General features: G+C 43.5%; 1 protein-coding gene across 35 annotated transcripts in view; it reads left to right on the top strand.

Moving 5' to 3' along the window:
- ptk2aa (protein tyrosine kinase 2aa) overlaps positions 1-26,482 on the top strand; it is a 50,344-nt gene extending 23,862 nt beyond the window's left edge. For 6 of the 35 annotated variants that reach the window (XM_078081470.1, XM_078081469.1, XM_078081472.1 and 3 more), the window contains 25 exons: positions 2,658-2,798; positions 3,231-3,308; positions 3,553-3,660; positions 4,422-4,539; positions 5,025-5,055; positions 7,784-7,848; positions 12,290-12,346; positions 14,683-14,780; positions 15,170-15,254; positions 15,356-15,456; positions 15,757-15,872; positions 16,147-16,247; positions 16,536-16,625; positions 16,742-16,946; positions 17,314-17,425; positions 17,513-17,587; positions 18,885-18,995; positions 19,684-19,794; positions 21,604-21,666; positions 22,275-22,314; positions 22,829-22,932; positions 24,193-24,348; positions 24,497-24,577; positions 24,754-24,839; positions 24,925-26,482. In XM_078081470.1, coding sequence (XP_077937596.1) covers positions 2,658-2,798; positions 3,231-3,308; positions 3,553-3,660; positions 4,422-4,539; positions 5,025-5,055; positions 7,784-7,848; positions 12,290-12,346; positions 14,683-14,780; positions 15,170-15,254; positions 15,356-15,456; positions 15,757-15,872; positions 16,147-16,247; positions 16,536-16,625; positions 16,742-16,946; positions 17,314-17,425; positions 17,513-17,587; positions 18,885-18,995; positions 19,684-19,794; positions 21,604-21,666; positions 22,275-22,314; positions 22,829-22,932; positions 24,193-24,348; positions 24,497-24,577; positions 24,754-24,839; positions 24,925-25,042 — 2,451 coding nt within the window. In that variant the 3' untranslated portion in view covers positions 25,043-26,482. Of the gene's footprint in view, positions 1-2,657; positions 2,799-3,230; positions 3,309-3,552; positions 3,661-4,421; positions 4,540-5,024; positions 5,056-7,783; positions 7,885-8,135; positions 8,247-10,282; positions 10,301-12,289; positions 12,347-13,122; positions 13,144-14,682; positions 14,781-15,169; positions 15,255-15,355; positions 15,457-15,756; positions 15,873-16,146; positions 16,248-16,535; positions 16,626-16,741; positions 16,947-17,313; positions 17,426-17,512; positions 17,588-18,884; positions 18,996-19,683; positions 19,795-21,603; positions 21,667-22,274; positions 22,315-22,624; positions 22,783-22,828; positions 22,933-24,192; positions 24,349-24,496; positions 24,578-24,753; positions 24,840-24,924 lie in introns of those variants that run through there. The other 29 variants (XM_078081456.1, XM_078081455.1, XM_078081449.1 and 26 more) reach the window with 16 other exon arrangements.
- Positions 26,483-26,945: the final 463 nt, after the last annotated feature.

The following is a 26,945-nucleotide window of genomic DNA, read 5'->3' as shown; positions in this document are numbered from 1 at the left end:
AAAATTACAAAGCATTTTGTCGTTGTCAATTGCAACAATGGGATGAAAATACTGTACTGTTGCACGAAAAAAGCGATGTGACGACGTGACCTTCTGAAGGCCATTTCCAAGACCAAACTATGGATTCATAACGTAAGAAAATAACCTGCATCACCTGCAGCCCTTTTTACTTACTTGTCCGTGGATGTGAGAGAGAGAGAGAGAGAGAGAGAGAGAGAGAGAGAGAGAGAGAGAGAGAGAGAGAGAGAGAGAGAGAGAGAGAGAGAGAGAGAGAGAGAGAGAGAGAGAGAGAGAGAGAGAGAGAGAGAGAGAGAGAGAGAGAGAGAGAGAGAGAGAGAGAGAGAGAGAGAGAGAGAGAGAGAGAGAGAGAGAGCACAGCTGCCTTTTACGCTTCTGTCGTTCACTCTGGGGCAAGAGAATGGAGTCATTTAATGGGATTATTCACCCTCAATGAACTACACACACACACACACACACAAGAACAGATGGCTATGGTAGTAAACAGGGACGGACGTTAGCGGTGGGGAAAGCTGCATAAAGAGCTAAAGTCTGTTCGTCTACATTGACAGGCCGAGCAGCATGTTTAGTGAAACTGACCTGTAGTGGCTTTACAGATCAAAGTGTGACCAACCAGCCGGTATCCTAACTCACTGCAGTGCTCTCCACTTGGTTACTCTCATTACTCGCAACAAGATTTGTTGTCACATTTTATTTTTGTTTTATATCTTTCTTTAAACAAACATTCTTTGTGTATTCTCTACTCAAGGTCTGGAATCACAATGTCTGAAACAAAGTCTGCCTTTATCCAAAGTATACACAAAAACCAAGATCATGTAGACAAAGTATAAAATATCTTAATTCAAAATAATATCTTGTAAAAATGTTATTTTGCATCACAATTTTACATAATAAATAGATCTGTCTACAAATATTTTTGTAATAAATACCAAAGTAATTCTTGATATAGTCTACTTTCATTTGTATTATTTACATGATAATGAATATTTGTTTGGAAGCTTCAAGCTGAAGTCAGGAAGCAAACCTGGCTCTGTGCTGTACTCTTTCTTATCATTGGAATAGAGGACTCAATAGTATAAATATGCATTTATGTCAGTCATTCATGAACAGGAAGTTGATGATACAGTAATAAATCAGAAATGCCATAGTGCAAGTATCCTAGAATAAGATGCATATAAATCTGTTTTACTGTCGGGAGATAATGACACAATGAAAACATATCACTAGATCTAAGGACATGAAAAGGAAATTTGTTTCATCTAATTCCACCCCGACAAGGACATCATAGCAACTCGACATCGCCTCCAGCCCCAAACGGTGATGCACACCTTCATCATTGTGTCCTCCCTTCTGTAAACACATTAATGAAAATAATATGTATTCCATGTGTGACTTGCAAGCTGAGTGACACAACGCGCAGGCCCGGTTGCCACAGCGATGGTCAGCGTGGTGATGGGCCGGGCGATTGCTTCCCTCAGTGCTTCCTCTCAGGAAGGGTGGACAATTTTAGCCGACAATATCTCTCCGTGTAAATGTGTGTGTGTGAGACTGGTGGAATTCAAGGAATTAAAACACAGATCCTATCAAGAGCGCAGAGAGCACACAAATGAGTGCACACACTTTATAGTCTGTAGTTGTGTTTTGACATCTGTCGAAATGAGACTCACACACATGGGTATTGGAGATGTGTGCGTGCGTGCACATGTGTGCGCGCGTTTCAGGCTTATTGAATAGACATCTGCCAAAGGCTCTGTACGGAAATGAAGTGTAAATGTTCATGCTTTAATTTACAAATGAGCAAAAACAGTTGTAGAACTAGTTATTTATTCAACAAAATGGTTTGTAAATAAAAATGAAGACTTAATCCAAATTTTTATAATTGTATAATTGTCTGTATTATCAAAGGGTTTAAACACGTTTGACATCTTCTCTGCCTCATTAGGCCCTAACATGTCCAAGTAACATTTAAAGATCAATAAATCAATTTTGTGAACTGTTCATTGTGGAGAATGACCTACATGTGATGAACTAGTCTACTATGGACCTACACATGCTTTTTTAAGCCTGGATGTTGTGCACTAAATCCACTTTAATCTTTATCTTAATCTATACATGGGGATCTATTTATAGTTACAGTGTCTGTACTGTAAATCTGCTTGTGTGAATGTGTATTTTAATTGAAGAAACCCATCTACTCCATACATTTTAATCCCATAATACAGAATATTTCTCCCTTGAAATGTATAGAAGCTCCGGTCATTTGAGGGCGGGTCAGGATTCAAAAGGTTATGTTGTCTGTGTAAAATTCCTCCTTTAGACAAGACCCAATGTTTTAATCTATACATCCAATGAAGAGGATGACATTGTGTTCATGTGTAGAATAATGAAAAATGTTTTTTAATAGATTTTATTTCTGTTGTCTCCCCATCTGTCTTCTTCCTATGATGTAAGTCATCTAAAAAATTTAAATAAATCAGGTCTGAGGAGCCGGACTGAGTCTGTACGAGCGATCACATGTAGTCTAGATCTAAATCATGCAGATGCACTTGTTTTTTTTCATTTTTGATAAGGTTTTAGATAAACTTCGATTCTATGCATATTTTCTTGCCTTAACCTGCCGATTTATTTCCTCTCTTCAGGCTAAAACCCTCAGAAAGCTGATACAGCAGACTTTCAAGCAGGTGGCCAATCTCAACGACGAGCAGTGCATCCTGAAGTTCTTGGAAATTCTGGCACCGATCCATCGCTATGACAAGGAGTGCTTCAAATGTGCCCTTGGGGTAGGGTTTTTTTCGATCCTGCCTCCGCTTTTCTGTTGTGTTAGGCTGCCCCCTCACGGTGGCATCTGGTCCTGCATGTGTCCCAGATGTGGTATATGATTTGTGGGGGCCTGTTCCTTGTACTCCTTCTACATCAGGCCCTATTGCAGGAGGGGGACGAGGGTTCTACCCCTTGCTCTTATCTCAGCCGGTCATACCAGATTTATAACGATGGTCGCCACAAACAAGGAATTATTCCGAAAACAAATTTGCCATCTATTCATAAGTCAAAGGAATGTATTGAGATAACACGAAATGTAAGAATTATGGCTGTAACATGATGCTTGAAAGCTCGGCTCCCTTCCAACACCTTCTTCCGTAGCATTTTATTGTCCCTCGTGGCTCCTCCCCTCTTCCTCTTGTAACTTGTTTCCCCGCTCTTCTCTCTAACAGTCCAGCTGGGTGATCCAGGTGGAGTTAGCCATCGGGCCGGAGGAAGGGATCAGCTACCTCACTGACAAGGGATCCACGGTGAGTTCCTACAGAGACCACATCAGGCTAAACAGCCAGGTTTAAGATATCTGTTATGAATGACCTTGGCCTGTTAGTTTGTGTATCCCAAATATATTTAGACCAAATGTTTCCAGGTCTCAATTCTTTAGTTTAAGACTTCACAGATAGCAACTGTTCATTTGATTGTGAGTGGATATGGATAAGCCCAGTTCTCATGGTCTAGTGTTGACTCTGTCTGTGTTCTCTCTCCCGTCGTCCAAAGCCCACCCACCTAGCTAACTTCAACCAGGTCCAGTCCATCCAGTACTCTGCCATGGAGGAGAAGGACAGGAAAGGGATGCTACAGCTCAACGTAGCCGGAGCTGCTGAGGTAATACTACCGTGTCTGTCTTTGTCTATGAAACACTCAAAGATGTTCACAACTGTTTGGTTTATTTAGTACACACTCTGACTCAACCGGTTGCAAATACAGGTTGAGGATTCATACATACAAGATCAATTTAAATGAGAGAAGAGTTTCTTTGGAGAAGTTGATGTACCACAATACTGGGAGTTTAGTTTACTGTATCAAACTTATCAAAATGTCAGAATAGAATGCAGAGAGAACATTGCAATTGGTGCATTCACAATGTTTAAAATATATTTAAATCCGCAAAGGAATGCAATGGTTCTCTCTCTAGAAAGAGTTATATTTGGATTATTTATTTAGAGCTTTTTCCTCTAATGAAGACCCGAGCTGTCCATACCATGATTAGTGTAAGTGAGCAACTGAGATGGATCCAGAGATTAACTAATGGTTTTCCATGTATTGATCCCGCTTGCTGGTTACGCTCACAGAGGAAGGGTTTCATAACACAGTCTCTCACAGTTTTATTGGCTTTTATGGTATTGGATTATCTCTCACACACACACACACACACACACACACACACACACACACACACACACACACACACACACACACACACACCAATGCTGTGAGAGAGAGCAGTTTTCCCCTGACCTACGGAGCAGCTGGAAACCCCCACTGCGCTGTTTTGTGTGGGAGTAAATGTGTGTGTATCGGTGTGGATAATGGCTCTTTGTAACAGGCCTTCCTGTGTGTGTGTGTGTGTGTGTGTGTGTGTGTAGCCTCTCACAGTTACGACAGCATCGTTGACCATGGCAGAGAACTTGGCTGACTTGATTGACGGTTACTGTCGGCTCATCTCCATGGAAACACACTCTTTCATCGTCAGATATCAGAAAGGTACGAAGCGGGATATACCGCCTTTCTAGCCTCTTTTGGGATTATCGCTAAAATATTAGGCTACAGCCTTGTAGCACACCTCATTCACTGGACTTTTCTGTGGTCAAAGATATACAGTGATAACTGTGAGTGTAACAAATTCCCCAAAAATCAGTCATTGAAAAGCAAGTTTACATAGTCTCTAAGAATCCTAGAGTGTGGTAATGATTTTTCAAACTTGTGTGCAGACATGCGGCCTACAACATCTATTGCAACAATTAACATAAATTGTTATATCTAGTACTCTCTATTTGAATAGTAAGTAATTAGTTGTGCAGCGCTGCTATTTAATAAATGCTTTGTGAAACACTGAACTACGGCACTACATGCTGGTGGTTAACCAACTGTAGGTATTGTGTTATTGAACCAGGTAGTTATACGTAGATTTAATTTGCTTCATGTGACTTATCACTCTCATCCTGACGATTTGTCTTGTTGTCCTCTAGAGGGGGAGAGAGCACTTCCTTCCATCCCAAAGTAAGTAACCATCTTATTCTTAGTGTTTGCTACGCGTAGGCTTACCAGTCCAGGTTTGAGACTAAAAATGGTTGTTATGGTGCCGGGCTGATGTAAAAGGAATCACAGATCTAATATGAATATAATCAGTCATTTGCAGCGCGGTAGTCTGAGATTATTATGGCAGAGTCGATTGATAAATTACATCAAAACTCAACAGATCCGAACTGAAACAACTCAATTTTATTGGGTTTTCGGCCCATAACAGCAGGGCCTTCACCCTATTTCTGTTAGGTGGATGGGGGTGGGTGGTGCGTTGGTTCATTGTGTTTGTTTATCCAAGACCTTAGAAGTTTGGACATTTTATGTTAACATTTTACTGCCTCTTGATCAAATTCAGACACTCATCTTTTGCTTACTTTTTGGTCATTTCATCTTAAATCTCTCCCTCTCTCCTTCTCCCCTTTCACCTCTTTTTGCTCCATCTCTGGTCAAATAAGGAGCTAAGCTTAGGAGCCAAATATTTTCCTCTAAGGGTTTTTAAACACATGGACAGTCTCCTCCCCTTTGTCTCTCACTCTTGTGTTCCTCTTTGGTCTCTCTCTCTCTCGCTCTCTCTCTCTCTGAGCGGAAGGAGTGCTGAGTGTGCGGAGCGTGAGGTGAATTGTTTGGATGTGTTTCCTATCTGTTATCTCGTGTATTTTTCGGCGTGGTTTCTGGTGTGGTTCGTGGGGTGAATGCGTGTTGGTGTGTACGTGTGACTTTTCTTTCCTTTTATGTGTTTTTGTCTGCGTTTGTAGCCGGTCGGCATGTCGGACCTCACGGGGCTGACGCGGAAGCACGGCGTGAAGCTCGCGCCGGGCTTCGCGTGCTCCGTGGAGGACTGCGGTCTGGCCGTGGGGGGGTTGGTTGGGCACGGGAGCGTGAAGTCCGCCGCGTGGATGAACCGCGCGGTGGTCATTTTTGTAGATAGTGTGGAGAAGGCGCGCGAGGTGGTGGCGAGCGGCGTGGTGGTCCGCGGGGCGCACGTGCCCGTTCTTCCGCTCGCGGTGCCGGCCGTCAGGGTGACGGTGGCGAACGTTCCGCCGTTCGTCCCTGACGGAGTGCTGCTGGAGGAGCTGGCCAAACATGGGAAGGTGGTGTCCCCGCTTAAAAAGCTGTCCTCGGGCTGCAAGTCGCCTTTAATGAGGCACGTGGTGTCTCACAGGAGACAACTCCACATGGTCCTCACCAAACCCCAGGCCCTCGACCTGGTGATTAAGGCGAGGATCGAGGGGTTTGACTACGCCATGTTCGCCACATCGGACGATGGGAGGTGTTTCCGTTGCGGCGGAGAGGGACACCTGGCGAGGGGTTGCCCGGAGAGGAACCCCTCGTCCGCTCCGCTGGATGTGGGGATGTGTGTGAGAGGGGGTGAGGCCGAGCCGGTCGGTCAGGTGGATGAGGGGGTGACAGTAGGGACGGGTGAGGGGGTGAGTGTGGCGATAGGTGAAGCCCAACCGGTCGCTGAGGGGGTAAGTGTGGCAACGGGTGAGGGTCAGCCTGTCGGTCAGGTGGGTGAGGGGGTGACTGTGGGGATGGGTGAGGGGGTGAGTGTGGGATTGGGTGAGGGCCAGCCGGGCGACCAGGTGGGTGAGGGGGAGACTGTGGGATTGGGTGAGAGCCAGCCGGTCGGTCAGGTGGGTGAGGGGGTGTCTGTGGGGATGGGTGAGGGGGTGAGTGTGGGATTGGGTGAAGGCCAGCCGGGCGACCAGGTGGATGAGGGGGAGACTGTGGGATTGGGCGAGAGCCAGCCGGTCGGTCAGGTGGGTGAGGGGTCAGAGGGGATGAATGTCGGAGTGGATGGGGGGTTGAATGTAGCCCAGCGGGCAGGTGTGTGTGACCGAGTGAAAGAGGGGATGGGGGCACTTGGTAGTGGGGGAGCGTTTCGAGGTGGAACCTCGGACAGCGAGGAATATATGGAAGAGGGGGGGGTGGACTTTAAGGCCCCCCGCCTGAAGAGGAAGACGAGGGCCAACAGGGGAGGCTCTCGGGCAAAAAGAGGGGGGCGCAGAGGAAAGGTGGGAGGTGTGGAGTCAGGGTCCTCTTCAGGGTGGGCCTCTGAAGACAGCGTCTCCTCAGGGGGGACGGTCACCAGCAGGCACGGGGTGGGGCAGATGAAAGCGTTCCTGCAGACCACCAAGAACCAGAGAGGAGTGGAGCTGGAGGACTACTTCTCCGACTTGGAGAAGTTTGCGCGCTCCGTTCGACATGGCTGCACGAAAAAGGGTGGGGCAGACTACACCCAGCAGGAGGTTTTCCGACTAAGGAAGATCAACCTCAAGATCACCAGGGATGGAGGAAATGGGACTGAGTGAGGCGTCTGACCGGCGGAGGAGGATCCTGAGCAAGAAGACGGGCAAATGAGATGAAATGATTGTAATTGTTTTTTTTTATATAAAATAAAGGTTTTTCAAAAATCTCTCTCTCTCTTTTTCTCTCCGCTTGCTGCGGTGGGGATGTAAATGTCGTAGTAAAGCTCACGTGACCACACGGACAGGACGCTGCAGAGGCAGAGAGACGATTGAAACAGCCCGGGTTTGTTTGCAGATGCAGCGCCCACAGTCTCCTCTTTCAGAGTCAGAGCTGACTCTGAAAATGACGTCTGTTTTTTGTTTAAAAAGGTTACTTAACTTAACCGAGATATGATGTTGCCGTACGTGCGCATTAAAGGTGTTTGAGTGTTCTGCTTCTTTTTCTTCTTTTGTAGATTGACCAACAATGAGAAAAAGTTAGAAGCCGTCCGGAGTGGAGTAAGAGCTATCTCCGTCTCGGGTGAGAGAAGTGTCCTGCTCACTCGCAAGTCCACAGGTTGAGGCGCCAGATGTCCGATCGCTTTGTCTGCTTTCTTCCTGTCCCTCCATTTTTTTCCAACATCTGTTTTCTCTCTCACTCATCTCTCGTTGTTTTCCTCTCTGTTGGGACGGCCTCTCCCTCCCTCCTCACCCCGTCCCCTCTGTTCCTGCTTTCTTTTGTTTACTTCTGCCGCTCTGTCTTCCACACATCTCCCCTCTGTACTCATTCACTCTTCTTTTTATTTTTTCCTGCCCGGTTGGCTGCAGACCTCGTGACTTCGCCGCCTCTCAAGCCAACCAAGGCGCGGCGTTTCCTCCTCCCCTTTGTGTTCTGTTCAGATTCGCCGCCCAAGGGTATCCTCAGCTCCCATTGGATAGGTAGTGGAGGAGCGTGTCTGCAAAATTGTGATGTGGCAGAATAAAAATGCCTGATTTGATGATCATTCTTATTGGCCGAAGTTATATTGCAGTAAATATGGGGTACAGAAAAACCTCAGAGAAAGAAGCATTTGAAATGCCAAACGGCAAAATAGATGAAGATTTTTCACTAATCTGGCTTAAAGAAAAGAAAAGAAAAAATACTGTATGGACACAGTTTTGGTTGCTGTTCATGGATTTCAGTATTTTAAATGCAAAAAAAGTTTTTGTGGATGAATTGATTTCATCTGCTGCATCACAATCAATCTTTTTTTTTTTTGGTGGCTTTTGACTAATTCAGTACAACGAAAACACGCACGCCACGACCACGATAACTGCTTGTGTGATGCTTCTGACCAAGGCGATGCTCCAGAAAGTAAGAGCAGTAAACAAATGAAAACTTTTGATTTGTGCTGTAACTTTCTAACTGTGAGGTCACTCGTTAAAACCGCAGGTTTTTGACATTTCCTTACTACAAGGAAAACATTTCTATGTGTTACTTCTGACCTTCGTGAATAAGTATTGAGATTTGAGGCAAGCTGCTGCCACTTAAGATGTATATGTTCTATTTTCCTGTGGGAATCATCTACATCCAGAGTAAAGTGTTTCTCTGGAATTTCATTTCAGCACATGCCTCGTTGTTGAGGGTCCGTTTGGTTATTTTTAATCACCATTTTCAGTGTTTCATGTCTGTGAATTCAGGAGGGCAAAGTAGTTCGAGGGATAATTCCTCCTTTTGAGTTAAACCCCCAAGTATCTTCCCTGTTAAAGCAGCCGATCAGCACCAGCTAAGCGATGTAGTTTTATAGGCAGGAAAAACACTTGAAAAATGAAAATCCATGAATGCTGTGGAGTATTGTGATTCTACTAAAACTCCCTCCATGTACGTCGTACTTTGCATATATGTCTCCTGCACAGAGTTTAACAATCTGTGTCCTTGTGTTTCCATCTATGCAGCTTTCTTTGCCTTCTGCTCAGAGAAAGCAAAGGATAACAAATGATTTGAACCTTTCAACATGCCAACACCTACAGTTTAACTACTGTAAGTCGATTGGTAATGGTACTGAAGGCCGTATAATGATATCCTTACTTGTAAAGCACTCTTTACAATAAAATTCAATTAAGCATTTCACTGGATTCAAAAAAATCAACGATAACGAATGCCAATGAACATTCAATAGTAAGGACATAAATCAAGACAGAAACCATTATTCAAAATGAAAGGAAAATAAAACACTTTGTAACAGAATGAAAACAACACCAACAAAGTATGTTTTAAGAAAAGGTCATTAAAGCCCAAAAATGAAAGATGCATGAATAGCAATCAGAAGATCTCGCTATTCATCAACTGTAATGTAAGTAGGGATGAAGCTAAAGGCTGTATACAGTATTTGCCCTACAGATAAGGACGTGGTGGCTTCCTCCTACTGTAAATCTGTAGTGTAACCTAAAAGGTCAAACTCTTCCTTCTTAATTTCATCTGTCCTCCATGTTAGGGTTGACATTCTTACGAGGCCATTAACATCATCCAATCCAATGTGCTAACTGTTGTTCATCTCACCTTTATGTGGTTGTGTGCCCTTATTGAACTTTCTCACCAGAGATATTGTGAAACGAAGCTAACTCCCCGCTGAGTGTTTTTTTGGCTTTGCAGATCCGGCAACATCTCTCATGTTGTTTCCAGGCTTTTCATGCTCTAACCGCTGTCTTTCTCTCTCTCTCTCTCTCTCTTTCTCTCCCTCTCTCTCTTCTCTCTCCCTCCCTTCTGTCTCTGCCTGGCTGCTTTCTCTCTCTCTCTCTCTCCCTCTCCCTCTCTCTCTTCTCTCTCCCTCCCTTCTGTCTCTGCCTGGCTGCTTTCTCTCTCTCTCTCTCTCCCTCTCCCTCTCTCTCTTCTCTCTCCCTCCCTTCTGTCTCTGCCTGGCTGCTTTCTCTCTCTCTCTCTCCCTCTCCATTCTCCTTCTCTTCCTGTTTCCTGCATGCTCTCCTGGACCCTGCAGAGGATCTTAGTGGGGATGGTAATGTTATGCTGTTTATCAATCTCTCTCTCTGTCCTTTCTTAATTGTCCACACTTAACCAACACACTACATGTGGGCGTGTGGGTTGATGTTTATGCATGCATGCATTTCTACATCTCTAACAATCTCTACGCTATGTGTCTATGTGCTGTATTGTGTACACATAGAGATATAAGGTGAGTTAGGTCCTTTAGAGGGAAAGAACGTTTTAGTTGAGTGTGTTTTATTTCATTGATTTGAGATATGAATATATTGCTAGTAGCTTCAATGAGTTTGATATGTTAGTAGCAACAGTTGTTTTTGTAAGATGTTGTGGTCTGAGTATTTATTTTAAAATAGACTATCACTAAATGTATTTCTCTTTAAGGGAACTTCTCCAAATTCTCTTTCTCTCTGTGTCTTTCTCTGTCTACACACACACACACACACACACACACACACAAAATCCAGCAAATGTGTACTCTCATACATTCACGCACACACAGAGTGGAATAGGGAGAGGTTTTCTGGATTCAACAGTGGGTGCATTCCTGGCTATAATGGGATAACAAGCAAATACACACACACACACACAGTATCCTCCTCTGAAAGTTTGACCAGTTAGACTTACAAAGGATGATTCCTTAGAACAAATCTTAAAGCATGGGAGCAAATTCTAAAAATATATAGAACTGAAAAGCTGTAGATGCTGATGTAAGTGCAACAAACAAAACGGAAAACGTTAAAGAAACCGTAACCGAATCATCTGGAAGCATTTAATGACTGCACGCATGGTTTCACTTTATCTAATGAAACCCATTTTTGCAGCATCAACCAAAGCCTTTGCTTTTATTTCAACTCAGATGAAGGTATTTATAGCGGCCCGTTAAAGGATTCCATGTGTACTGATAAAGTAAATGTTCTAACCTTAAAGCCAGTAGTGTTTCATTCATCTTATCCTTAAACGAATAGTTTGACACTGAAACATCAATTGCTTTCTTGCTGAGAGTTGCAAAAAAAATATTGAAACCTCTCTCCTGTTAAATATGCAGCTGGAGCCTGCATGTGGTGGAAACGGTGAGCCGTTTTTTCCCCCCTCGAAGGTTATAAAAAATGATAATATGCCACGTTGATTAGTGAGCTGACAGAGGCCAGCTGACCGCTGGTTCTAGGCTTTGTGGAGAGCCAAGCGAACTGTAGCTTCCTATTTACTCTCATATTTACAGGGTTTGTGATACATTTAGGGACACAACGCCGGATAACTGCTGGACCAAGCTGTGAGAGTAGTGTTCAGGACAGCAGATGTTCCACTCTAGTTTCCAACAGCTGAGTGTGCACACTGATTTTATTTTAAACACCGCCATCTGGTTTGGATCAACTCTGCACATCTTCCCCTCTCTTTTTCCTGCTGGCTCTCTCCCTCCGTCTTCTCTCTCTACGTGATTCTGCACAGGTTTGCTCCCAGACGTTTCCATCTCTTTACCTGACAGCCGGTCTCCCCATTTCTTTCTCTTCCTGTTTTACTCGATCTGTTCATTCCTTTGGCTTTATCTCTCCTGTTAGTTTTCTACTTCTTCTTTGGGTCATTGCCTCCTCTCTCTTTCTCTCCCTCCTCCTCCTCCACTACCACCACAGTTTACTCCCTGCAGCCCAGCTGCTCTCACATAGACAGATATGCACAACACATGCTCAGCTGACACTGTCCGCCAAGTGTGTGTGTGTGTGTGTGTGTGTGCAGAGAAAGACTACGCGGGTGTTGCCTTGGTTCCGCGCTGGACTCCTCATGTCTTATTTTCTAGTTCTATTGTGCAGTTTGGATTATCTTGCTTTTGTGTGCATCAGTAACGCTGTCACACCATAGAGGACGCACGGTAAAACGAGCGACATGTGCAGGACTTAGCTTTTTTTGTGTTTGTGTATTTGTTATTTTAGACGTGCCTTTGTGTGTGTGTGCTCTACTTTACTCTTTTGCATTCATTCACCCCCCTTGTGTGCATCTCGTGTTACAGAAACCGATGACTACGCTGAGATAGTTGATGAAGAGGACACATACACCATGCCCTCCAGTAAGTATTCACTCTGCTTTCTTTTGTAGAACATCGGCAGCAGGATAAATATAAAGTAGTGGTGTTTCACCGTTCGGTCGGACGCGTATACGCTCTCAGGCTGACTTCCATTTTGGGGGTTACGCTAAACCCCTTTTGCAGTTAAATTCAATCCAGTTTCAGTTTGGGCGTCTTACAAGAACAGCCGACAGCAGCTGGAGGCCGGAGGAGCTGCAGCGAGTAATCTCTAGCTGCGCTTGGTTTGACACACATTGCATCTGTCAAATTCATTCATATGTTATTCCAAACCCCGACTGCGCTGGTGAGCTTGGCTGCAGCCTCGGGACTGATGGCGGTTTCAGCCCTCGACTCCCAATACATTTAATGTGGACGTCACAGCGATGCAGAGTACTCATGCATCTCTCTGAAGATGGGCTGTGTTTCTTCTTTGCTCCCAGGGTGTTTTTTCTACCTTTCTCAGTTCTTTTGATTTCTGTTTCCGTGTCTGACTTATTTTCCTGCTCTGTGCCAGAGCTTGTACGTATCTGTGTAAAATGAAGCTGCATTACAGTAACTGCAACCCCTGCAAACCCGACTCTTTAGACCATTCTGGTCCCGGATTGTCATTACTTTGTTAACTAAACTAAAAGGTAAAGAGCGAAACGGGTCACTTATCTGTCTGCTGACATTTGTGTCTGTATGTGTTTTTTTCTGAGCTATTTAACATCCTTAAGCAGCTGTCTGGCTCTCTCCCTCTCTTCATCTCTGTTTCTCCCTCTTTCTCCCATCGCCAACAGTCAGCTATGGAATAGTTGAAGGTAAAGTTCCCTGTCTCTCTGTCATTCTGTGCGACCAAAATGCTTTGAGATTCAACACTTTTGTTCACATTTTTCTTTGCCAGGCACGGGATTTGCCCAAAAAGTAACTAGGACGTCTCCCTATAAGATAGTTTGGTCATTTACTGGTTACAGTATAATTGATCTAGTGTACAACAATTTCTTATGAATGTTTGTCAAAGAAAAATACAAAGAGTCAAGGTACCTAATATCCAAGTTGCTTTTGTTGACTTGTGTTTGTTGGCATTTTGTAAAGGGCATTTGGGTGCGTAAAATGAAAGGGAGGGCGAGTCCATAAACGATGCGAGACGTTACTTCATAAAGGGTTTCATTAGAAGTGTCCCAGACCTTCGCAGCAAAACAATCTCACAGTGTTTGCGTTGTAAATTGGACTGGTTCTTATTTTATTTAGTGTTGGCACGTTTTTCTTTATTTCCATTTATCATTGTGGTTGTATGTTGTCTTTTGTTGTCATCTGTTGGTTCTTTTGTGTTTTAAAGCAGTTACAACTGCCGGATAGATTCAAGTTAGTGGATTGCTTGGTAATATTGGGTTGTGTGTTTTTACTGAGTGTCTTCTGGTTGGTACGGGATAAGTTGCTATTAGCCTTGTCCTGCACGAACCTCTAAACTCATTGTTTAGTCCACTTGTATAGCGGCTGGTTTGCAGCTGGAATTAATGTAGCACCACAGAAATGTTGATGACCTTTTCAACAAAGCGCTCACATAGTATTGAAATATTTAGCAAATAAATGTCAAAACACGTGGATGTCAGTTGGAAGAATAACCGCTTTCATTGAAATTCTTTTGGACGAACTCACTGAATTTTAAAAGGTTTCCGTAGACACAGATCATATTAAATGCACTTCATATGCAGGACGTCCATTAATTATGTCACTCAAAAGGTCCAGGTTTAAGAGCTCTTTTATGCTTTGCCTTGTCTTTTAGAGAAGCCTATTGATGTTTACATGCACAGGACACTAAAGTAAAGAAAATCTCAATTATTATTACGAACTACTTGTTTTTACCTTTTTGTAACCGAGTCAATATGGAGGCATGAACATCAATGATAATGGGACAGTGGTGTGCATGTAAACACATGAATGTAACATGAACATTACTTCTGTCTTTTAAACAGGTTTACATATGTTGGCGTGTTATTTTGTGCGGCAGTGTACATGTCAAGTTTGTCTAGTTAGATGTGTTATGGGAAGTGAATATAATCTTGGGACAAATTATCTTTTAATTTAATAATGGGATTGCCAGTGGGTGGGGTTCAACAACAATGTCATGGGTTTACTGCCCTTCAGTTAAAAATCACTTCAAAATATCTTAATTTACTTTAGAAGCCTGAGATCACCGGATGTCATCCCTATTGTCTTGTCCTGGCGAACCCCATGCACTCGGTCCAAGTAAAGCAAAAACCGGTTTTCCCAGTGCGTGCAGTGTATGAAAAACAACAAGTAAGCGTATAAATCTCCTTCTTTCCTCTTCTCTTTTCCTCTCCCCTCCACTCACTCAGCGCGGGATTATGAGATCCAGAGAGACAGGATAGAGTTGGGCCGCTGCATAGGAGAGGGCCAGTTTGGAGATGTACACCAAGGAGTCTATGACAGCCCGGTATGTGGAAAGACACACGTGCACAAACACTCGTCAGCGCTTTGTGTACTGACCAATCATTCATAAGACATGTGTAGCATTTGGTTGTTACTCCATAATCGAGCTAAACATAGTCATTTTAAAAGTATCCTCAGTCTTGCACCCATCCAACAAGCTCAGGGTTCGACAGAAGACAAGACATTTTTGCTTAGATTTAGATGTTTTCGCACACATTACGATCTTAGCTCATAGCTTAAAAAAAATAAATATGCACATCTGATGTGGTACTGCATGTTAGCAGTGTTGAAATGTAATATTATGTGTAGGCGATGTACACTGGTTTCAACCTCCCTTGTTCCTGCATTATGTGTAATGGTCTATCTTGTGCGACTTGTATATGTGCTCTGCAGGACAAACCAGCTCTCGCTGTGGCCATTAAGACCTGTAAGAACTGTACATCCGACAGCGTCAGAGAAAAGTTCCTACAGGAAGCATGTGAGAGCAAACGTTTTTTTTCTGCCTACCTTATTAACAAACCATATGTCAATTCATCCATATTGAATGTGTGTGCTTGTGTGTGTGTGTTTCCCTTGCAGTGACAATGCGTCAGTTTGACCACCCTCACATCGTAAAGCTGATTGGAGTGATCACAGAGAACCCCGTGTGGATCATCATGGAGCTGTGTACTCTGGGAGAGGTACGCCCGAGGCTGCGTACATCACGCGCCGCTCATACATACGGACCGACTAGAGTAGAGCGCGCGTGTGTTTTACTTCTAATGAGCGTACAAAGGAAGTTGTGCGGCGCAAGTCATGACTCGGAAAGGCTGTACTTAGAGATTCCTTATTTAATTTAATTTAACACTCAATTAATAGTTGTTGATGCTTGTAGGTTAGAGATATTTTAGAGAGGTTTTCGCTGTCGTGTTGTAAACTTCAAAAAACTCTCTCTCTCTCTCTCTCTCTCTCCCCCATGTTTCCTTTCTCTCTGTCTACAGTTACGCTCCTTCCTTCAGGTGAGGAAGTACAATTTGGACTTGGCCAGTCTCATTTTGTTTGCCCACCAACTCAGCACAGCCCTCGCATACCTGGAGAGTAAACGTTTTGTACACAGGTAGGCACACACACACAAACACACACACACATAAATGCTCAATATAGATGTCTTACAAACTGTGGCCGTATGATTTCATGTACTGAATTGGTATTTATTAGTATTACCTTGACATATCATAGTTTTATTCACCCAGACATTTTACTTATGTAATCCTATGCAGTTAACTTATTGTATTGAGGCTCTGTTGTGCTGCTGCACTGTACATTGCTCACGTTGACCCTGAACAAACATCTATCATTCAGGCCCAATGACAATCAGTATTGAATTCCAGGGACATCGCAGCGCGCAACGTGTTGGTCTCCTCAGTCGACTGCGTGATGCTCGGAGACTTTGGCCTGTCGCGATACATGGAGGACAGTTCTTACTACAAAGGTAAACCAGACTCAAACACACGAGCTGCTTCGTATCGTTTTGTGACACAGAACCATGTTTGCTAATGTTTAAAACATAATCCAATACTGTTGCAACAGTAGCACTTCTAATTTTGTGTATGTGGCCAGATTTGACAGTTTCCAGTACTTTACCGCCACCGTCAGGTTACATCAGGGTGCTGCAGTTTATCTTCACTGTGACTGGGGAAGAAGTGTCTTCTTCTGGTCTCTAACCCTCTGGAACCAAACCGAGTGACAGATGTAATGACTTTGTTTGTCTTTGTATCAGCTTCTAAAGGTAAACTTCCTATCAAATGGATGGCTCCTGAATCCATCAACTTCAGAAGATTCACCTCCGCCAGTGACGTCTGGATGTTTGGTCAGTGCTGATCCATTATGTGGAATTACAGGTCATCAGTGGAAAATTATACTTCCAAAACGTCACCTGAGCAAACCTTTCACAAGAACTCTGTTTGTTCCTCCGTCTATCCGAAGGGGTGTGCATGTGGGAGATCTTGATGTTCGGCATCAAGCCTTTCCAGGGAGTGAAGAACAACGACGTGATTGGCAGGATAGAGAACGGCGAGCGATTGGCCATGCCTCCTCAGTGCCCGCCCACCCTCTACAGTTTGATGACCAAATGTTGGTCATATGACCCCAGCAAGCGGCCGAGATTCACCGAACTCAAAACACAACTCAAGTAATCAAATGTTTTTACATTGCTTGCGTGTGAATATTTGTAGCACAAAAGTCAATTATACTAACACTAGACGGCAATGCCTTCTTCTTTAAATTGCTCAATGTTGCACACACCCTTTTTGTAAACCTTTGTTGTGAATGATTTAATAACTGTCTTGCTTTACCACGTGATTTCACATACTGATAACTGATAATGATTATTTCCCATTAATAATTTTTACACCTTGGTTTAGTTACGATTGCATCAAGGTTCATCAATCAATTTTCCGGTGCTGAGAAACAGGTTTTTTTTTCCTCGTTGAACCACCGATTCAGAGGAAGGAGAAGATGATTTAGTAAGATGAGTTCTCTGTGTGTTACCTTTGTAGCACCATACTGGAGGAAGAAAAGCTTCAACAAGAGGAGAGACTTCGAATGGAGATGAGGAGACAAATCACCGTGTCCTGGGACTCTGGAGGGTCTGATGAAGCACCTCCCAAAGTACGACTGATATGATGGTTCTTCTATTTATTTCACTATGTTTTTGACCTGGCCGATAAAGACACACCATTCTCTTTCTGCCTGCAGCCCAGCAGACCAGGTTACCCAAGTCCTCGTTCCAGTGAAGGCTTCTTTACCGGCCCCCCAGTCAACCACTTCCTGGTACAGATAACATACACATACAGAATACACACTCACACACACACACACACACACACACAGACAAAACCCTCAACTTCTAAAGGTATACGATTATGGTGAAATGCACTGGTCTTTGGTTGTGTGTGTTAAGTGTTACTTAAGAACCTATTTCTAATGGTTCTGTGAGTTCACCACTGCGAAACACTTCCTGTTTGTCCCTCTAGCTGTGCAGTACGTATGGATAGCATTTACTTCCTCATTTTTATTGACGGTTGTTCAGAGAGCATTTGATCAAATATTTGTAATTAGGGAGTTTTCAAGAACGGTGCATTATTCACATGCCAATCATCACAATAACTGCCAATCCAGTAATGTCAGTGTTGAGTCTGAGTCAACTCGGAAGAGAGACACTACGCGTGAGCTGCATGTGTCCCCAAGTCAACGAGAGAAATGTGAAAAAAAAACGAAAGAGCCTTTCAGTGCAATTATTCCCCTTCTCATAAAGCGAGCAGACAGCAGGCATTTCCTGTAGACAGACACACACACACACACACACACAGATCAAAGCCACTCTCCAGCTCAAATGACAACGAGCAGCTCTCTCTCTGGTCCTTATAAGGAGTGTATAATCACAAGGGCTATACATGTCAAACTTGATGATATCACACGAGAATACCATCTGTATATTATGGCAGCATGTATTACTCATCAGACTGAGAGCAGCTGAAGTGCTAAACAAGAACTACCATCGCTATTTGAACAGGAACCGTTATTATTCGGAATACTCACTAAGTCATAGTGGGATTGATATTATTTCCTAATGATTTATAAATGATTCACTCTGCTTCACAAACCTTTTCTATGAGTGTATTTGAAATGTGAGTTTCTCCTCCACTCGTCCATTTGTCACTAGTTTGTTTGGCAACATTGAGTTTTATCGAAGCAATACTCTGTGTTGTGATCCAGACAGGGAGGTAAAAAACCCTTTGATACATTCTTCATAGACCAATCAGTCTCATGTGACCTCATGTGTATACGTTCTCATGCACTCCAAAAATTCCCTTTTGCATTTATTTTGCTTCAATCCTCTTGAGTCTTTTTTTGTATGTCCAAAGCCAGCTTGTGTTTTTCTTTTTCCAACTATATTTTTGAAACAAAATATATCTAAAATATGTATGCTTTGTACCATATAAAGGTAATTTGGAGTAAACCGTGGCAAATTTGTCAGATTTGGGTGTTGTGTTATCAAACCGATTATTAACCATGTTTAATACTTCTCTTTCTCTGTTTGCCCCTGTTTCTGTCTGTCCACCTCCAGCCCTCGGCCCATGGTGTCGTAGTAGGAGGAGGAGGGGGCAGCTACCCTGCTGTTGATTCCTGGAGTCAACACCGACCTGAACACACTGCCCTGTGGAGCCAGAACATGGAGGTGTGCACTCTCAGCCATGACGCACACTTTGATAATCAAAAGTTATTTTCATGGGCTTAGTTGGGGGTTTGCTGTCTTGTCTTGATTTAAGAGTTAGGTAAGGGGTAAGCAGGATCTGCCAAGCAGGCAGACACGAGTCTGACAGGATGGGGAGTCAGTTCATGTCCTGGCTGAGGAATGTAAGGTCTGCGGGTCAACTAGAAGATTTACCAGCCAAAGGGGGGTTAGAGACACACCAACACTATTCAACATACACACTCTGTTTACGATGTTTACGTTAAGTCAGGAATCTGGACATTGGATGTGACCGGATCTTAGATGCGGGAGGTGGAAGGTCCTCCTCTACGCCAGTTTAGGGCCAATAGAAATATTTCCTTCTCTGTCTTTCAAGGGTTATAAAACATGATGTTCTTGCTGATGTTAGTTAGTTGTTCTTCCGGCCTGTGTGCTGCCTGAACTGCTCCTGCCTTTGCAAACGCAGCGCTGATACTTGACCTGTGATCTGACAAATAAATTTTCCAGAACGAGAGAAGTCATTCGGCTGAATTTTTGATAACCCCGACCAGGCTCCAAATCTTGAACACGTATTCTTACAATTTGACAGGGAAAACACACTGATGTGTGTATGTGTGAATCATATAATGATGAGTGAGATGATCGTTTTGCTGACTACTTGTATTTTCCACAGGACGATGGCTGTGTAGGCCAGGCTGTGATGGAGGAGAGGCTGATGATGCAGCAACAACAGATGGAGGATGACCAGCGGTGGCTGGAGCAGGAGGAGAGCTTCATGGTTATGGTGATGATTTTCATTTACTAGCTACATTTTTCAGTTTCTCATGTGGACCATTTGCATATTACGAGAGACCATCCGGTCTATGAACACATGTGCCTGAGTCTGACCAACAAATTCTGCATCTCGGGCAACTAGACAGCTAACCAGACTACCGTTAGCTGCCATGATCCTCCTCAGAGTGGTTTGTTTTTCTTGGTGAGGCTGTGTGAGGGGCTCTCCCACTCAGACCTCTTAATGCATATTGTTTCTGCCAGATGAGCTCAAGAATATCTTGTTCAGATCTTTGAGCTGGCTCCGCTGTACTTGATTCCTCTCATCAGACACTGAAACATCCAAAAAATGGAGCCAAATCACTACCTTTGGCAAAACAAGTTTATTTTTCTCTTCTGGTCTTGAATCACAGTTTAAATGTTTGGACCAGGTTTGGTAGAGTTGAAAGAAAAACACAGAGACGAGCAAAGGGAATTATTTACTACCTCACCCAGAGGTTACCAGATAACATCTCAGCAATTCAGTTTGCAGGATGTCCAGCTATTTTTTCCCCCCTGGCCTGTATGTTAATTTGATTCAACCGTTCCGTAGATTTTGCATTAATGCTAAGCAGACAAAGTAGGGAGTTGGCTTCATGCACCAACTGTTCTTCCGATAACTCTTTAGTGAAAATCTGTGTAGCTGAAGGCTAATCCATCACAAGAACTGACGATACTAGAAGGAGTTTTTAGACATAAAGACAAACTCCTCCAAGAGCAAATGGATTATTAGGATCCTTAGTACAACTGTAAAAACCTGTGTCAATGTCTTTAAACTGCTATGAAAATGAAATCATATCAGTGACTTGCTGAAGTTTTTGATCAAATTAAAGGAGGATGAAACTGAGTAATATGAGAGGCCCGAAAATAAAGAGATGGAAATTTGTGAGGACAGAAGGAGGCAGAAAGGAAGTGGGATTGGCAGGAGCCACGGAGAGGTTGGAACAACAAACAAGGAGTCACCCGTCAGAGAGGGAGAAAGAGAAACCGGGAGATGCTGGGACATGGAAAAAGTGGGAGGGAGAAACAAAGAGGAGAGGGAGTTGTTGGATCTCTGTTCTGTGCCTCAGTGGAGCTTTTCCTCCTCTTTCTTTCTCTTTCTGTCTTTCCTTCTCCTCCCATTCTCCTCTGACTCAACTTTTCTGTCTTCCCGTTCATTTCCTTCAGTCTCTTCTTGGACGCTCTCTCTTCTGCTCTGCATGTCCTAAGCCTCTCACCGCTGGCGTCTGCCATTCTCCTACTTTCTGTCCTCATCTCGGCCACTCTCTCGATGGCCTCCGCTCTCTGCTTTCCTCCTCCTGTCTTCTTCAGCCTCTCTTCTCCCAGGATGCATCTCTTCAAGGCGTGCTTCACCAAAACGGTACTGAAACGGTTGCCGGCTTGTTAGGGTTTCGGTGGTGTAAATGTTTTGATTTCCTGTAGGTTATGTGTTTTAATCTTCTGCTCTTCTTCTCTTCTAACTTGATGATGATCATTTGTTTTAAAGGAGTGTTGATGGAAAAACTATCGTAGGTCGTGGTTCTAGTGGAATATCAATTCTGCTTAATAATTTCTCTGGTTAATTGTCTATTCTCTTTTAAAATTGTGTTTTGTTTGGAAGAAATGACTCCAGCGTTGAGTATATTGGTTTATGTAGCCTGCAGGTGACAAAGTCTTTTACAAATGTTTTTCTTCTGTTTCTTGGTCCCTAAACTAGAAAAGAAAATCTTGCAAATGTAACATTCCTCCTAGGTATGTTTAGGTTTTTATGTTTTAAATGTTTGTTTCTGTCTCTTCCCCACAGAAGGCAGAGTCCAGAAACAGCAGAGGAAGCATTGACCGAGAAGACGGCTCACTACAAGCACCGGTCAGTCATCAGTGTGTCTCTCTGTATTTGTCTGTTGACATTTTATTTGAAAATCGGCTGCTAACCAACCTCCACGCACTGATGGAGCGAGGAATGTTATGGTAAAAAGGGAAAGCGAGTGTAAAGGGAAAATGCTAAAAAAGAGAGGAAGCAAGGAGTGGAAAAAGTAAAAAAAAAAAAAAAAGGAGGACAAAAGTAGCAGAAAGAAGAGAAAGCTACAAAACAAAGTGGCGAGGGAGGCTGAGGAGGAAATACAGAGGCCAGGAGAAGTAGAGAAAGTATTTCTGTCTGTGTGCCAGGGAGGTACTGCCCACCCAGCAACCACATGACCACAGAGAGCTCAGGGGAGCTATCGGACCCAGACGCACTGCACGGTCCCATTGGACCTTTATATGTTCTAAACCTTCACAATGACTTTAGCTTTCCCACTATGCATCAACAGCTATGAATGCAGCGTATGGTGTACGTTTGTTGAAATAAGTATTATTGCAAAGTATATCCTCTTGTTCAAAGGGGTTTTCTTCTTTTAAAGAGTGTTTACTGATTATGGACAACTGGCAGTTCAACCAATGTGTGCGTGTCTGTGTGTGCATGATTTTCTCTGCCAGTGTGGAAACCAACATATTTACCAGCCGGTCGGGAAACCAGGTGAGCGGACAACGATTTAGACACAATATTTGTTAACACACTAAAACCATACTGTTAAAAATATATGTTCTGTTTCAAAGAAACCACAAAGTATCAGCTAAAACAGCTAATGTACAGATTTTTAAAAGTAGTATTATTATTTACTGTTGCTCCTACATTATATTACATTATATTGTGTTTTGAAATAAATTGTACCTAATCCTGCTCCAACAGTTGAAGGATGCTTACATGTAAAGACGTTTAGAGACTGTTGGGGGGTTTTAGCTTATTATTCATAAAATAATCTAGTTATAAATATGTTTATCTCAAGATGAGGAACAAAGCATTTTCACCAAAACAGCACAGGTAATTAAAGTATGTTTAATCATAGAATAGAAGAATCATAGTTGCATTAAATAAAATAAAATACAATAGTGCCTTAGATTATATGATAGTAGTAGTTGATGTACTACACACATTGGTAGCATGCATCATACTACTTTACACATCTTACCCTCCTCCTTCTTTTTTTCAGAGCACGTGGCTCCTCCTAAGAAACCGCCGCGCCCCGGAGCTCCTTGTCACCTCGGCAACCTGGCCAGTCTTTGCCCCGTTGACAGCTACAACGAGGGTGTAAAGGTACATTTGCACGCATGACAGAAAAGTAAAGCTCATTTCTAAAATACAGGATGTGTTCCCCAGTTTAGAAATGTGCAGATTTAATTTGAGATTATTCAGATTATTTTTTTATTGAACATAAATCCTTCCTGTTTGAGTTCTCTTCACTATTCAAAGTTTTGCTGCTGGGTTGCATGCTGTGCGTTGCCTTGCCTGTGGTTGGCTTTGGCCTAATGTTCTGCCCCTCTTCTCTCCCCCTTCACGCCCCCCCTCCCCTCTCCCCCATTTCTCATTAACGTTCATCCATATTTTTGCCTGCAACACCATCTTCTGATCCCTGATCCTGCTTGTATCTTGACCTTGTACTCTGCATCCATCTATTCACCCATCAATCTGTCAAACCTGTGCCCCCCTCCTCCCAACCCGCTGCACACCTCACCCCCCCCACTCCTCCATCAAACCCACATCCACCCAACCACACCTCTCTCCCATCTCCTCAACCTCCCCATAGCCGTGGAGGGTAAGCTGATCTTTGTGTTTGTCTGTATTCACCATAGAGATAGTTAGATCGTAGTTAAGTTTCATCGTGTGTAGAGAAGCTTTGTGAAGCTTCATGAGTTGTAGTTCGAATATGTTTTTGTTTACCAGCGACACAACAAAATGTCACCATCGGCATGACAAACAAAACTTTTAAAAGTTCATTCTTGACCCGGCAACAGTATTTGTGACGAAATAATCTCACATGGGGCTCTCACATTCATCTCTATGAGGTGTGGTTGAAAGCTCCAAAACATTCACCCTGGGACTCTTTTGGCACAAACAGAAGTAGAAAGTAAACTGAACTACTCCCCATTCGAACATGCTCAATTCAAAATGCAGAGCAGCTCTGCTGCCTCCACACTGCTCTCAACCAGCCGCCGGTGCTGACGGTGTTCACCGTGCTCACCATGATCCAAGTCGTTTGAGAGGCATTTGATTCAACATGTGAAACTATACTCAATGCAGGTGTAACGTTGAGTCCATCTCTAGAACCCCCCCCCCCCATCTGTCCTGCGCTAACAGCCCAACAAACTCCCGTGCCCCGGTAGGGTAGTCAGACCATCTAGTGTGTTTGGTAGAAATGCATGTGGATGGAAAGGTCCCTCTGCGTGTCTGTGTGTGTTTTAAAATCTATTCGTATAGCGCCCCCCAGTGTCAAGAGACACTCTCTAAAAGGAAACTTGGAGCAACGGATGTTTGTAGTGGCTCCTTGTAACGGTCCTACTCTTCTTGGTGGTCCAGCTGCAGCCTCAGGAGATCAGCCCGCCCCCCACGGCCAACTTGGATCGCTCTAACGACAAAGTGTATGAGAACGTGACGGGATTGGTCAAAGCTGTGATCGAGATGTCCAACAGGATCCAGCCCGCGGCCCCGGAGGAGTACGTCCCCATGGTCAAGGTAGGATCGATAATGCCTGGCAGATATTCCATCTCTGTGGCACATTTCAATACTGAACAAGTTCAATATCCACCATCAACAGATTTTAAAGTGCATATTAACTGGCTGGTGCAAAGAATAAATGTGTGTGTGTGTGTGTGTTTGGTAGGAGGTGGGTCTGGCACTGAGGACTCTGCTTGCGACAGTGGACGAGACACTTCCTGTTCTGCCCGCCAGCACACACAGAGAGGTGAACACACAGACGCACACAGTTCAGCACTTTAATATACGTTCCTTCAGCAATTTCAAATCGGGTGTCGGGTGACACACAGGTGAGTTTGGACCCCGGCTCAGTGACCAGGAAGAAGCTTTGTTTCTCTTTGGTCCTGTGCGATGACGTGTGTCATTCCGTTTGTGTGGTCACAGATCGAGATGGCCCAGAAGCTGTTGAATTCCGATCTGGCCGAGTTAATAGCGAAGATGAAGCTGGCCCAACAGTACGTGATGACGAGGTGGGTACGAATGCGACAGCGATATGTTTTACCGCTAACCAAGTACTGCTGACTCAACGGCCCTTGTTTTCTGTGTTGTGGACAGTTTACAAAAGGACTACAAGAAACAGATGTTGATGGCGGCTCACGCCCTCGCAGTCGATGCCAAGAACCTGCTGGACGTCATCGACCAATCACGACTCAAGATGATCCGCCCGCATTAGCGTGCGTCGCTGTGGAGACTGAGCGTGCGGCAGCTTGTTGCCAATCACAACGAGAAGAGGGCACTCAGGCCAATGACGGACGGACAGACGGATTAATCAGTGAACCGACGGGTAGCAGACACGACAGACCGAAGCAGTCGGCTCCCTCATCTCCGCCTTCAAACACTCAGCGTTTGTCTTCGCTCGCTGGCGGCGGGCACGTTTTGCTCAATATTGTGATGTTTTGTACTTTTGTTGCATTATTTGCTTTTGTATCCAGAGAAACGCTTTTTTGTCTTCCATCACGTATCCTCAAAGATGAGGTTGGTTTTTTTGGAATCCTTCGTTACTACTCTTTTGAAGAGAGTGAATCAAAAGTTTCAGAGGCTCGCTTTGAAGAACTGCAGAGATACTGCAGGTGTTTGGAGGCTCCAAAATGTGCCGCATGAACCCGACTAACAGTCTTCGCGCAGGATGTAACAACTGGAATTGAAGAGCCAGGACGTGAATAATGAGGATGATATGATAATGTTGCTGTTCAAACATGCTTTTATATCATTATTAATTACTACTATTACTATTTTCAGCTTTTCCTCTGACAGTATGTCCCTGTTCAGTCTTCCTCTTTTTCCTTTTTTCATTCAACGGGCAAAAGTAAGTGACTTACAGCTGCTCGTCAATAACACTCTGTAGACCTCTATCTCTGGCACGGTGAGATGAAATGAAATGAAATATGAAATCTGTTTTGGGAAGAACAAAGTCAATGTCACAGGCCACTTTTTAAGTTAACTTGCATAGTAAATATACATAGAGGCTATATTTTTAACACGTTTCTGAGGCATGAGTTGTTCGTAAATAAAGGAGACGGATGAGTTTGGGGTGCAGTTACAGAAGTGTGAGAGGTCGGGTGAGGTTGTTACAAAGGTGGTCCTAGTTATGTACAGCTGGGAACCTCGTGCTAAATGTAAAACAATTGACAAAAAGGATTATGTCCTGGAAATCATTTTGTTTTGTTCAAAATTCCAAAATTCATGGATTCTTTATTGCTGTCTTTTTTACATTGAAGCCAAATTCTGTTATGTTGCAGGTTCCTTCTATTCTATCCTTCTCACGAGTATTCACTCAACAAGATGCTTTTGAGAACATCAAAATACTTTTTTGGGAATAAAGATTGTTTCCTATTTAGAATAGAAGAGAGTTCGGTGGCCCAAATAGAGTACAGGTCTCGTTCATTTATCTTGTCCTACATGATTCCTTTATTTCCTCCTCTGTCTTCCCACTGCCCTCCACTGGAGTTATTTATACATTATTCCCTCCCTTCAGCCTCCTGTTGCTCTCCTCCCTCTCTGATTCTCTCTCCATTCCACCGTTCCTTCTCCTCTGAGGTGAGCAATATTCTCAGGAAGGAGTCACATGTACAGTTGCTAAACCAAGCAAATAAAAACACTGTTATCATTAAAATCTGTGTGAGATCATTTTATACAGAAATCAAACAAGAAGAATATGACTTGGTTTTTGGGGATTAGTTTTATTGTGATTTTATTTAATTACCCTTTAGCAGTAGCAGGTTATATATGTGTAATAAATATGTACAGAATACAGTGTTACTTTCTTACATTATATTCCAATATTGCATTTAGAATTTTCTCCTGGCTGGCACATGAATTTGGCGGTTTCCTTTTTTACATGAGTAAAGATATTTCCACCTCTAATTGGTGCATACAAATAAAAATGGATTTTATATTTCCAGACACCTACTTAACAAACCCTTTTCACAGCAGCCGTTTTGACATTTGCGTGATTGATCAAATTGTCACAGCCAGCCTGCACAATACATCAGGGATTTAGAACAGCCACGATTACCGTTATCAATTATACCTTTGTCTGAACGACAAAGGGCCTATTTGAGGGGGGGGGGGGGTTT

This window comes from Gasterosteus aculeatus, chromosome 10 (genome assembly GCF_964276395.1).
Source record: "Gasterosteus aculeatus chromosome 10, fGasAcu3.hap1.1, whole genome shotgun sequence".
In the NCBI taxonomy this organism is placed as follows: Eukaryota; Metazoa; Chordata; class Actinopteri; order Perciformes; family Gasterosteidae; genus Gasterosteus; species Gasterosteus aculeatus.
The sequence above is the reverse complement of the archived record's forward strand: the minus strand, read 5'-3'. Positions and strand labels throughout refer to the sequence as shown.